The sequence below is a fragment of the Leptodactylus fuscus genome, chromosome 8 (genome assembly GCF_031893055.1).
Source record: "Leptodactylus fuscus isolate aLepFus1 chromosome 8, aLepFus1.hap2, whole genome shotgun sequence".
NCBI lineage: Eukaryota > Metazoa > Chordata > Amphibia > Anura > Leptodactylidae > Leptodactylus > Leptodactylus fuscus.
Window position 1 is genome coordinate 92092 of NC_134272.1, and position 12735 is coordinate 104826.

A 12735-nucleotide genomic window follows, 5' to 3' on the forward strand; every position below is an offset into this window, starting at 1 on the left:
TCTATTATCGGGGGGCAGTTCTGTGCTCTCGGTGGTCTCTGTCTATTATCGGGGGGCAGTTCTGTGCTCTCGGTGGTCTCTGTCTATTATCGGGGGGCAGTTCTGTGCTCTCGGTGGTGTCGGTCTATTATTGGGGGACAGTTCTTAGCTCTCGGTGGTGTCGGTCTATTATTGGGGGCAGTTCTGTGCTCTCGGTGGCGTCGGTCTATTATTGGGGGTCAGTTCTGTGCTCTCGGTGGTCTCTGTCTATTATCGGGGGGCAGTTCTGTGCTCTCGGTGGTGTCGGTCTATTATTGGGGGACAGTTCTGTGCTCTCGGTGGTGTCGGTCTATTATTGGGGGTCAGTTCTTAGCTCTCGGTGGTCTCTGTCTATTATTGGGGGTCAGTTCTGTGCTCTCGGTGGTGTCGGTCTATTATCGGGGGGCAGTTCTGTGCTCTCGGTGGTGTCTGTCTATTATCGGGGGTCAGTTCTGTGCTCTCGGTGGTGTCGGTCTATTATCGGGGGGCAGTTCTGTGCTCTCGGTGGTGTCGGTCTATTATTGGGGGACAGTTCTGTGCTCTCGGTGGTGTCGGTCTATTATTGGGGGTCAGTTCTTAGCTCTCGGTGGTCTCTGTCTATTATCGGGGGTCAGTTCTGTGCTCTTGGTGGTGTTGGTCTATTATCGGGGGTCAGTTCTGTGCTCTCGGTGGTGTCGGTCTGTTATTGGGGGCAGTTCTGTGCTCTCGGTGGTGTCGGTCTATTATTGGGGGTCAGTTCTGTGCTCTCGGTGGTGTCGGTCTATTATTGGGGGGCAGTTCTGTGCTCTCGGTGGTGTCGGTCTATTATCGGGGGTCAGTTCTGTGCTCTCGGTGGTGTCGGTCTATTATTGGGGGTCAGTTCTGTGCTCTCGGTGCTGTCTGTCTATTATCGGGGGCAGTTCTGTGCTCTCGGTGGTCTCTGTCTATTATCGGGGGGCAGTTCTGTGCTCTCGGTGGTGTCGGTCTATTATCGGGGGCAGTTCTGTGCTCTCGGTGGTGTCGGTCTATTATTGGGGGTCAGTTCTTAGCTCTCGGTGGTCTCTGTCTATTATCGGGGGTCAGTTCTGTGCTCTCGGTGGTGTTGGTCTATTATCGGGGGGCAGTTCTGTGCTCTCGGTGGTGTCGGTCTATTATTGGGGGTCAGTTCTGTGCTCTCGGTGGTGTCGGTCTATTATTGGGGGTCAGTTCTGTGCTCTCGGTGGCGTCTGTCTATTATTGGGGGGCAGTTCTGTGCTCTCGGTGGTGTCGGTCTATTATCGGGGGTCAGTTCTGTGCTCTCGGTGGTGTCGGTCTATTATCGGGGGTCAGTTCTGTGCTCTCGGTGGTGTCGGTCTATTATTGGGGGTCAGTTCTGTGCTCTCGGTGGTGTCGGTCTATTATCGGGGGTCAGTTCTGTGCTCTCGGTGGTGTCGGTCTATTATCGGGGGTCAGTTCTGTGCTCTCGGTGGTGTCGGTCTATTATCGGGGGGCAGTTCTGTGCTCTCGGTGGTGTCGGTCTATTATCGGGGGGCAGTTCTGTGCTCTCGGTGGTGTCGGTCTGTTATTGGGGGTCAGTTCTGTGCTCTCGGTGGTGTCGGTCTATTATTGGGGGGCAGTTCTGTGCTCTCGGTGGTGTCGGTCTATTATTGGGGGTCAGTTCTGTGCTCTCGGTGGTCTCTGTCTATTATTGGGGGCAGTTCTGTGCTCTCGGTGGTCTCTGTCTATTATCGGGGGCAGTTCTGTGCTCTCGGTGGTGTCGGTCTATTATCGGGGGTCAGTTCTGTGCTCTCGGTGGTGTCGGTCTATTATTGGGGGACAGTTCTTAGCTCTCGGTGGTGTCGGTCTATTATTGGGGGGCAGTTCTGTGCTCTCGGTGGTGTCTGTCTATTATCGGGGGTCAGTTCTGTGCTCTCGGTGGTCTCTGTCTATTATTGGGGGCAGTTCTGTGCTCTCGGTGGTCTCTGTCTATTATCGGGGGTCAGTTCTGTGCTCTCGGTGGTGTCGGTCTATTATTGGGGGGCAGTTCTGTGCTCTCGGTGGCGTCGGTCTATTATCGGGGGTCAGTTCTGTGCTCTCGGTGGTGTCGGTCTATTATCGGGGGTCAGTTCTGTGCTCTCGGTGGTCTCTGTCTATTATCGGGGGACAGTTCTGTGCTCTCGGTGGTGTCGGTCTATTATCGGGGGTCAGTTCTGTGCTCTCGGTGGTGTCGGTCTATTATCGGGGGTCAGTTCTGTGCTCTCGGTGGTGTCGGTTTATTATCGGGGGGCAGTTCTGTGCTCTCGGTGGTGTCGGTCTATTATCGGGGTCAGTTCTGTGCTCTCGGTGGTGTCGGTCTATTATCGGGGGTCAGTTCTGTGCTCTCGGTGGTGTCGGTTTATTATCGGGGGGCAGTTCTGTGCTCTCGGTGGTGTCGGTCTATTATCGGGGGCAGTTCTGTGCTCTCGGTGGTGTCGGTCTATTATCGGGGGTCAGTTCTGTGCTCTCGGTGGTGTCGGTTTATTATCGGGGGGCAGTTCTGTGCTCTCGGTGGTGTCGGTCTATTATCGGGGGCAGTTCTGTGCTCTCGGTGGTGTCGGTCTATTATTGGGGGACAGTTCTTAGCTCTCGGTGGTGTCGGTCTATTATCGGGGGGCAGTTCTGTGCTCTCGGTGGTCTCTGTCTATTATCGGGGGGCAGTTCTGTGCTCTCGGTGGCGTCGGTCTATTATTGGGGGTCAGTTCTGTGCTCTCGGTGGTGTCTGTCTATTATCGGGGGCAGTTCTTAGCTCTCGGTGGTGTCGGTCTGTTATCGGGGGTCAGTTCTGTGCTCTCGGTGGTGTCAGTCTATTATCGGGGGTCAGTTCTGTGCTCTCGGTGGTGTCTGTCTATTATCGGGGGCAGTTCTTAGCTCTCGGTGGTGTCGGTCTGTTATCGGGGGTCAGTTCTGTGCTCTCGGTGGTGTCAGTCTATTATCGGGGGTCAGTTCTGTGCTCTCGGTGGTCTCTGTCTATTATCGGGGGGCAGTTCTGTGCTCTCGGTGGTGTCGGTTTATTATTGGGGGGTCAGTTCTTAGCTCTCGGTGGTGTCGGTCTATTATTGGGGGTCAGTTCTGTGCTCTCGGTGGTCTCGGTCTATTATTGGGGGCAGTTCTGTGCTCTCGGTGGTCTCGGTCTATTATTGGGGGCAGTTCTGTGCTCTCGGTGGTCTCTGTCTATTATCGGGGGTCAGTTCTGTGCTCTCGGTGGTGTCGGTCTATTATCGGGGGTCAGTTCTGTGCTCTCGGTGGTGTCGGTCTATTATTGGGGGACAGTTCTTAGCTCTCGGTGGTGTCGGTCTATTATCGGGGGTCAGTTCTGTGCTCTCGGTGGTGTCGGTCTATTATCGGGGGTCAGTTCTGTGCTCTCGGTGGTGTCGGTCTATTATTGGGGGACAGTTCTTAGCTCTCGGTGGTGTCGGTCTATTTTCGGGGGTGTCATTCTTGTTTGTTCCTCAGAACCCCACGGTCCTTTGCCCCCCCGAGTACATGGTTTGCTTCCTGCACCGTCTGATCACCGCCCTCCGGTCCTGCTGGGATGAGTACCAGATCCGCAGTGTGTCGGCGCTGTGCAGCGAGGGTGCGGTGAGATTTGGGGTGTGTCTTTTGGGGGTGCTGGCTTCCATTTGTTGAGTCCTCACCCTGTCCCTGCCCCCACAGACGCTTATGTGCCACCCCAGCTCTTCTACAATGGGAAGGTGGATTACTTTGACCTGCAGAGACTCGGGGGTCTTCTCTCTCATCTACGGAAGACGCTAAAAGGTGGGAGAGGTGGAGGGCGGGGCCTGTGGCTGATCTGCGGGGGTCCAGGGCCGCCTGCTCATTACTTATGCTTCCTCCTCAGATGACCTCGCATCCAAGGCCAACATCGTCATTGACCCCTCGGAGCTGCAGGCGGTCACCATGGATGACCTGGAGGAGGAAGATGAGTCTGCCAGTACCACGGCCCAGGTGGGTGGGGGGAGCTACATTTGGGGTCCACGTGGGTGACCCATCTGCTTCCCGCAGTCACTCTCTCACCCTTCTCCATTTAGCGGGCTTCTGCTGCTCTGGCTATCGGTGGGGCACTGGCCCGGCCCAGCTGGCTGAGCTCACCTACACTGGGGCGAGCCAACCGATTCCTGAGCACGGCCGCCGTCAGTCTGATGAACCCGCGCCGGCCCCTGGGGGCCCTGGACAAGGTCAAAGTGCGGAGCCTCAGTGTAGAGCAGCGCACTGAAGATGATAGTAAGCAATGGGGGAGGGGTGTGATCGGGGGCATGAGGGCACTGAATGGGGGATGTGACCAGGATATAGATTGGGGAGGGAGTATGCCTCTATTCTACTCACTGATGAGCAGCGGCGCCGTGGCCATGTCTCTGTTGCAGTTGAGGGGCACCATGGGAATGAGGGTCTGCTGCTGGGGAGACCCCCGGAGGAGGCGGAGCTACCCATCACCGAGAACTCTCTGCTCGAGATCCTGGACGGAGCCGTGATGATGTATAACCTGAGCGTGCACCAGCAGCTGGGGAAGGTGAGTCCGGCCCGAGCTGAGAGCCGCGCCATGCCCCCACCGTGCCCCGACCCCGGCCGAGAGCCGCGCCACGCCCCCATCGTGCCCCGGCCGAGAGCCGCGCCACGCCCCCATCGTGCCACGCCCCCATCGTGCCCCGGCCGAGAGCCACGCCCCCATCGTGCCCCGGCCGAGAGCCACGCCCCCATCGTGCCCCGACCCCGGCCGAGAGCCACGCCCCCATCGTGCCCCGGCCGAGAGCCACGCCCCCATCGTGCCCCGACCCCAGCCGAGAGCCGCACCACGCCCCCACCGTGCCCTGACCCCAGCTCAGAGCCAGCCCCTCCCTTACTAGATCTTATTCCTCAGATGGTCGGGATCTCGGATGATGTGAATGAGTACGCCTTGGCATTGAAAGACACGGAGGAGAAGATAAAGCGCTGCCCCAAGAGGGTGAGTAGGGACAGAGCCTGGCGGTGCCCACACTGGGGTGCCACTTACCTTCCTAATCCTCTGTGCTCCTGTGAGCAGAGGCCGGACATCTTGGAGGAGCTTCTGAAGAGCCAGCAAGTGTTCCTAGAGAAGTTGAACCACCTGAGCCGCCGCCTGGCCTGGATCAACGTCACCATCTACTCCAAGGTAACGGCCGCCCTGGGGGCAAAATATCCTCGGGAGCCTCACAGGTATATTACACCAGAATAGAGCACCCCCGGTGGCTGCAGGTGGTAGAGCAGCAAAGTACAAGGTGCATAAAACTGACCCGGAACATGAATGATAAATCTCAGCGTGTCCTGTATCCGCAGGAGAAGATGCAGGATATATACTGGATACTGCAAGTCTGTCTGCGGACCATAGAGCACGCCGATCGCACCGCAGCACTGCTCGCATTCATGCCCGAATTCTACCTCAATGTCGCCATGAACAGCTACAACGCCCTCAAGAACTACTTCAGCCCCGTGAGCAGCATGGAGGAGCTTCCTGGTATGTACACAGAGCAGAATAGTGAGCGCAGCTCTGGAGTATAATACAGGATAAGTAATATAATGTATGTACACAGTGACTGTACCAGCAGAATAGTGAGCGCAGCTCTGGAGTATAATACAGGATAAGTAATATAATGTATGTACACAGTGACTGTACCAGCAGAATAGTGAGCGCAGCTCTGGAGTATAATACAGGATAAGTAATGTAATGTATGTACACAGTGACTGTATCAGCAGAATAGTGAGCGCAGCTCTGGAGTATAATACAGGATAAGTAATGTAATGTATGTACACAGTGACTGCACCAGCAGAATAGTGAGCGCAGCTCTGGAGTATAATACAGGATCTTGTAATGTAATGTATGTACACAGTGACTGCACCAGCAGAATAGTGAGCGCAGCTCTGGAGTATAATACAGGATAAGTAATGTAATGTATGTACACAGTGACTGCACCAGCAGAATAGTGAGCGCAGCTCTGGAGTATAATACAGGATAAGTAATGTAATGTATGTACACAGTGACTGTACCAGCAGAATAGTGAGCGCAGCTCTGGAGTATAATACAGGATAAGTAATGTAATGTATGTACACAGTGACTGTACCAGCAGAATAGTGAGCGCAGCTCTGGAGTATAATACAGGATAAGTAATGTAATGTATGTACACAGTGACTGTACCAGCAGAATAGTGAGCGCAGCTCTGGAGTATAATACAGGATAAGTAATGTAATGTATGTACACAGTGACTGCACCAGCAGAATAGTGAGCGCAGCTCTGGAGTATAATACAGGATAAGTAATGTAATGTATGTACACAGTGACTGCACCAGCAGAATAGTGAGCGCAGCTCTGGGGTATAATACAGGATAAGTAATGTAATGTATGTACACAGTGACTGCACCAGCAGAATAGTGAGCGCAGCTCTGGAGTATAATACAGGATAAGTAATGTAATGTATGTACACAGTGACTGTACCGGCAGAATAGTGAGTGCAGCTCTGGAGTATAATACAGGATAAGTAATGTAATGTATGTACACAGTGACTGCACCAGCAGAATAGTGAGCGCAGCTCTGGAGTATAATACAGGATAAGTAATGTAATGTATGTACACAGTGACTGTACCGGCAGAATAGTGAGCGCAGCTCTGGAGTATAGTACAGGATAAGTAATGTAATGTATGTACACAGTGACCAGCAGAATAGTGAGCGCAGCTCTGGAGTATAATACAGGATAAGTAATGTAATGTATGTACACAGTGACTGCACCAGCAGAATAGTGAGCGCAGCTCTGGAGTATAATACAGGATAAGTAATGTAATGTATGTACACAGTGACTGTACCAGCAGAATAGTGAGCGCAGCTCTGGAGTATAATACAGGATAAGTAATGTAATGTATGTACACAGTGACTGTACCAGCAGAATAGTGAGCGCAGCTCTGGAGTATAATACAGGATAAGTAATGTATGTACACAGTGACTGTACCAGCAGAATAGTGAGCGCAGCTCTGGGGTATAATACAGGATAAGTAATGTAATGTATGTAGACAGTGACTGCACCGGCAGAATAGTGAGCGCAGCTCTGGAGTATAATACAGGATAAGTAATGTAATGTATGTACACAGTGACTGTACCAGCAGAATAGTGAGCGCAGCTCTGGAGTATAATACAGGATAAGTAATGTAATGTATGTACACAGTGACTGTACCAGCAGAATAGTGAGCGCAGCTCTGGAGTATAATACAGGATAAGTAATGTAATGTATGTACACAGTGACTGCACCAGCAGAATAGTGAGCGCAGCTCTGGAGTATAATACAGGATAAGTAATGTAATGTATGTACACAGTGACTGTACCAGCAGAATAGTGAGCGCAGCTCTGGAGTATAATACAGGATAAGTAATGTAATGTATGTACACAGTGACTGTACCAGCAGAATAGTGAGCGCAGCTCTGGGGTATAATACAGGATAAGTAATGTAATGTATGTACACAGTGACTGCACCGGCAGAATAGTGAGCGCAGCTCTGGAGTATAATACAGGATAAGTAATGTAATGTATGTACACAGTGACTGCACCAGCAGAATAGTGAGCACAGCTCTGGAGTATAATACAGGATAAGTAATGTAATGTATGTACACAGTGACTGCACCAGCAGAATAGTGAGCGCAGCTCTGGGGTATAATACAGGATAAGTAATGTATGTACACAGTGACTGTACCAGCAGAATAGTGAGCGCAGCTCTGGAGTATAATACTGGATAAGTAATGTAATGTATGTACACAGTGACTGCACCAGCAGAATAGTGAGCGCAGCTCTGGAGTATAATACTGGATAAGTAATGTAATGTATGTACACAGTGACCAGCAGAATAGTGAGCGCAGCTCTGGGGTATAATACAGGATAAGTAATGTAATGTATGTACACAGTGACTGCACCAGCAGAATAGTGAGCGCAGCTCTGGAGTATAATACAGGATAAGTAATGTAATGTATGTACACAGTGACTGTACCAGCAGAATAGTGAGCGCAGCTCTGGAGTATAATACAGGATAAGTAATGTAATGTATGTACACAGTGACTGCACCAGCAGAATAGTGAGCGCAGCTCTGGAGTATAATATTGGATTTTCCAGCTGGGACTTTGTTGGTCCTATACACCAATGTTAAGTTTTAGTTTTTGGTTTACACCATGTGATGTTTTTCTGTAGGTTATGAGGAGACATTGACACGCCTGGCGGCCATCTTGGCCAAGCACTTTGCTGATCCCCGCATTGTGGGTACAGGTGAGTGTGGGTTCCTGGCTTCTGACTGTTTACCTGTCCTCCACCCCACGATTCTGATCTCTAGTTTTCTGGTTTCAGACATTAAGGACTCCCTGATGCAGGCGCTGGCGAGCTATGTTTGTTACCCGCACTCACTGCGGGCCGTGGAGCGCATCTCCGAGGAGCAGTGAGTCTGGTTCCTATCTCTCTGACTGGTTTGGGTTGATGTCTTTTGGCCTGGGGTCTGTATTTGCTCCTCCATGTCTTGTCCATATTTGGGTTGTACCTGTCAGTGACAGGCGCCGTCTCTCTAGGCAGATCAGTATGATGAAGAATCTCCTGGCGCCGTATGAGCAGCGGCCGTGGGCTCAGACCAACTGGATCCTTGTCAGACTCTGGAGAGTGAGTTGAGGGAGGTTTGGAGCGAGGGGTTTGGGGGGGCAGTATGTTGTGCTCTTATTTTTGGCTCTTTTATTTCCCTGTGTGGCCCCTGTAGGGCTGTGGTTTTGGTTACAGATACACAAGACTCCCGCACCTCCTGAAGACCAAGCCAGAGGATGCCAACCTTCCCAGCCTGCAGAGTATGTGAGGATATCCCAGACCGGGGTGTATGATGTGTCCCGTGTGCTTAGCGTGTCTCTCATGATGTCTCGGTACTTTGCAGAGCCTTGCCCGTCCACGTTGCTGCAGAGTCACATGGCTGAGTTACTCCGAGGGGACCCAGAACTGGCATCAAGCTTCCTAAACAGTGTCCTGAACCAGCTGAACTGGGCGTTCTCTGAGTTTATAGGGATGATTCAGGAGGTGAGGATGGGAGCAATGAAGGTGGGATCTCTAGGGGCTGCGTTGTCTGTTTTTTTTGGTTCTGAACTCCGCCCTCCCTGCAGATCCAACAGGCTGCCGAGCGTCTAGAGAGGAACTTTGTTGACAGCCGGCAGCTAAAAGTTTGTGCCACCTGCTTTGACTTGTCAGTCAGTCTCTTACGGGTCCTGGAGATGACGGTCACGCTGGTCCCCGACATCTTCCTTGACTGGAGTCGCTCATCTTCTGAACTTCTCCTACGCCGCCTAGCTCAGGTAGGAGCTTAAAGGATTTGTACCTAATAGCACCTGATAGTACAGAATAATAGATTGTATTCCCCTGTCCTACAGTCGGCCTCTCCTGACATGGCTGATAACAGATAGTAATAGATTGTATTCCCCTGTCCTACAGTCGGCCTCTCCCCTCCTGACATGGCTGATAACAGATAGTAATAGATTGTATTCCCCTGTCCTACAGTCGGCCTCTCCTGACATGGCTGATAACAGATAGTAATAGATTGTATTCCCCTGTCCTACAGTCGGCCTCTCCTCTCCTGACATGGCTGATAACAGATAGTAATAGATTGTATTCCCCTGTCCTACAGTCGGCCTCTCCTGACATGGCTGATAACAGATAGTAATAGATTGTATTCCCCTGTCCTACAGTCGTCCTCTCATCTCCTGACATGGCTGATAACAGATAGTAATAGATTGTATTCCCCTATCCTACAGTCGGCCTATCCTGACATGGCTGATAACAGATAGTAATAGATTGTATTCCCCTGTCCTACAGTCGGCCTCTCCCCTCCTGACATGGCTGATAACAGATAGTAATAGATTGTATTCCCCTGTCCTACAGTCGGCCTCTCCTCTCCTGACATGGCTGATAACAGATAGTAATAGATTGTATTCTCCTGTCCTACAGTCGGCCTCTCCTGACATGGCTGATAACAGATAGTAATAGATTGTATTCTCCTGTCCTACAGTCGTCCTCTCCCCTCCTGACATGGCTGATAACAGATAGTAATAGATTGTATTCTCCTGTCCTACAGTCGGCCTCTCCTGACATGGCTGATAACAGATAGTAATAGATTGTATTCCTCTGTCCTACAGTCGGCCTCTCCTCTCCTGACATGGCTGATACCAGATAGTAATAGATTGTATTCCCCTGTCCTACAGTCGGCCTCTCCTCTCCTGACATGGCTGATACCAGATAGTAATAGATTGTATTCTCCTGTACTACAGTCGGCCTCTCCTCTCCTGACATGGCTGATAACAGATAGTAATAGATTGTATTCCCCTGTCCTACAGTCGGCCTCTCCTCTCCTGACATGGCTGATAACAGATAGTAATAGATTGTATTCCCCTGTCCTACAGTCGGCCCCTCCTGACATGGCTGATAACAGATAGTAATAGATTGTATTCCCCTGTCCTACAGTCGGCCTCTCCTCTCCTGACATGGCTGATAACAGATAGTAATAGATTGTATTCTCCTGTCCTACAGTCGGCCTCTCCTGACATGGCTGATAACAGATAGTAATAGATTGTATTCCCCTGTCCTACAGTCGGCCTCTCCTCTCCTGACATGGCTGATAACAGATAGTAGTAGATTGTATTCCCCTGTCCTACAGTCGGCCTCTCCTCTCCTGACATGGCTGATAACAGATAGTAATAGATTGTATTCTCCTGTCCTACAGTCGGCCTCTCCTCTCCTGACATGGCTGATAACAGATAGTAATAGATTGTATTCCCCTGTTCTACAGTCAGCCTCTCCTCTCCTGACATGGCTGATAACAGATAGTAATAGATTGTATTCTCCTGTCCTACAGTCGCCCCCTGCTGACATGGCTGATAACAGATAGTAATAGATTGTATTCCCCTGTCCTACAGTCGGCCTCTCCTGACATGGCTGATAACAGATAGTAATAGATTGTATTCTCCTGTCCTACAGTCAGCCTCTTCCCCTCCTGACATGGCTGATACCAGATAGTAATAGATTGTATTCCCCTGTCCTAAAGTCGGCCTCTCCTCTCCTGACATGGCTGATAACAGATAGTAATAGATTGTATTCTCCTGTCCTACAGTCGGCCTCTCCCCTCCTGACATGGCTGATAACAGATAGTAATAGATTGTATTCTCCTGTCCTACAGTCGGCCTCTCCTCTCCTGACATGGCTGATAACAGATAGTAATAGATTGTATTCCCCTGTCCTACAGTCGGCCTCTCCTCTCCTGACATGGCTGATAACAGATAGTAATAGATTGTATTCCCCTGTCCTACAGTCGGCCTCTCCCCTCCTGACATGGCTGATAACAGATAGTAATAGATTGTATTCTCCTGTCCTACAGTCGGCCTCTCCTCTCCTGACATGGCTGATAACAGATAGTAATAGATTGTATTCTCCTGTCCTACAGTCGGCCTCTCCCCTCCTGACATGGCTGATAACAGATAGTAATAGATTGTATTCCCCTGTCCTAAAGTCGGCCTCTCCTCTCCTGACATGGCTGATAACAGATAGTAATAGATTGTATTCTCCTGTCCTACAGTCGGCCTCTCCTCTCCTGACATGGCTGATAACAGATAGTAATAGATTGTATTCCCCTGTCCTACAGTCGGCCTCTCCTCTCCTGACATGGCTGATAACAGATAGTAATAGATTGTATTCCCCTGTCCTACAGTCGGCCTCTCCTCTCCTGACATGGCTGATAACAGATAGTAATAGATTGTATTCCCCTGTCCTACAGTCGGCCCCTCCTGACATGGCTGATAACAGATAGTAATAGATTGTATTCCCCTGTCCTACAGTCGGCCCCTCCTGACATGGCTGATACCAGATAGTAATAGATTGTATTCCCCTGTCCTACAGTCGGCCCCTCCTGACATGGCTGATAACAGATAGTAATAGATTGTATTCCCCTGTCCTACAGTCGGCCTCTCCTGACATGGCTGATAACAGATAGTAATACATTGTATTCCTCTGTCCTACAGTCGGCCTCTCCTCACCTGACATGGCTGATAACAGATAGTAATAGATTGTATTCCCCTGTCCTACAGTCGGCCCCTCCTGACATGGCTGATACCAGATAGTAATAGATTGTATTCCCCTCTCCTACAGTCGGCCTCTCCTGACACGGCTGATAACAGATAGTAATAGATTGTATTCCCCTGTCCTACTGTCGCCCCCTGCTGACATGGCTGATAACAGATAGTAATAGATTGTATTCTCCTGTCCTACAGTCGGCCTCTCCTCTCCTGACATGGCTGATAACAGATAGTAATAGATTGTATTCCCCTGTCCTACAGTCGGCCTCTCCTCTCCTGACATGGCTGATAACAGATAGTAATAGATTGTATTCCCCTGTCCTACAGTCGCCCCCTGCTGACATGGCTGATAACAGATAGTAATAGATTGTATTCTCCTGTCCTACAGTCGGCCCCTCCTGACATGGCTGATAACAGATAGTAATAGATTGTATTCCCCTGTCCTACAGTCGGCCCCTCCTGACATGGCTGATAACAGATAGTAATAGATTGTATTCCCCTGTCCTACAGTCGCCCCCTGCTGACATGGCTGATACCAGATAGTAATAGATTGTATTCTCCTGTCCTACAGTCGGCCTCTCCTCTCCTGACATGGCTGATAACAGATAGTAATAGATTGTATTCCCCTGTCCTACAGTCGGCCTCTCCTGAC

At 50.7% G+C, this 12735-nt stretch overlaps 1 protein-coding gene across 2 annotated transcripts in view; it reads left to right on the forward strand.

Annotated features, from left to right (window-relative positions):
- RNF123 (ring finger protein 123) overlaps nucleotides 1-12735 on the forward strand; it is a 100253-nt gene that overhangs the window by 30005 nt on the left and 57513 nt on the right. For both annotated transcript variants that reach the window (XM_075285101.1, XM_075285100.1), the window contains 14 exons: nucleotides 3469-3589; nucleotides 3670-3771; nucleotides 3854-3960; nucleotides 4044-4236; nucleotides 4377-4522; nucleotides 4871-4954; nucleotides 5033-5140; nucleotides 5305-5482; nucleotides 8188-8262; nucleotides 8341-8428; nucleotides 8556-8643; nucleotides 8738-8822; nucleotides 8906-9045; nucleotides 9129-9317. In XM_075285101.1, coding sequence (XP_075141202.1) covers nucleotides 3469-3589; nucleotides 3670-3771; nucleotides 3854-3960; nucleotides 4044-4236; nucleotides 4377-4522; nucleotides 4871-4954; nucleotides 5033-5140; nucleotides 5305-5482; nucleotides 8188-8262; nucleotides 8341-8428; nucleotides 8556-8643; nucleotides 8738-8822; nucleotides 8906-9045; nucleotides 9129-9317 — 1704 coding nt within the window. The remainder of the gene's footprint in view (nucleotides 1-3468; nucleotides 3590-3669; nucleotides 3772-3853; nucleotides 3961-4043; nucleotides 4237-4376; nucleotides 4523-4870; nucleotides 4955-5032; nucleotides 5141-5304; nucleotides 5483-8187; nucleotides 8263-8340; nucleotides 8429-8555; nucleotides 8644-8737; nucleotides 8823-8905; nucleotides 9046-9128; nucleotides 9318-12735) is intronic.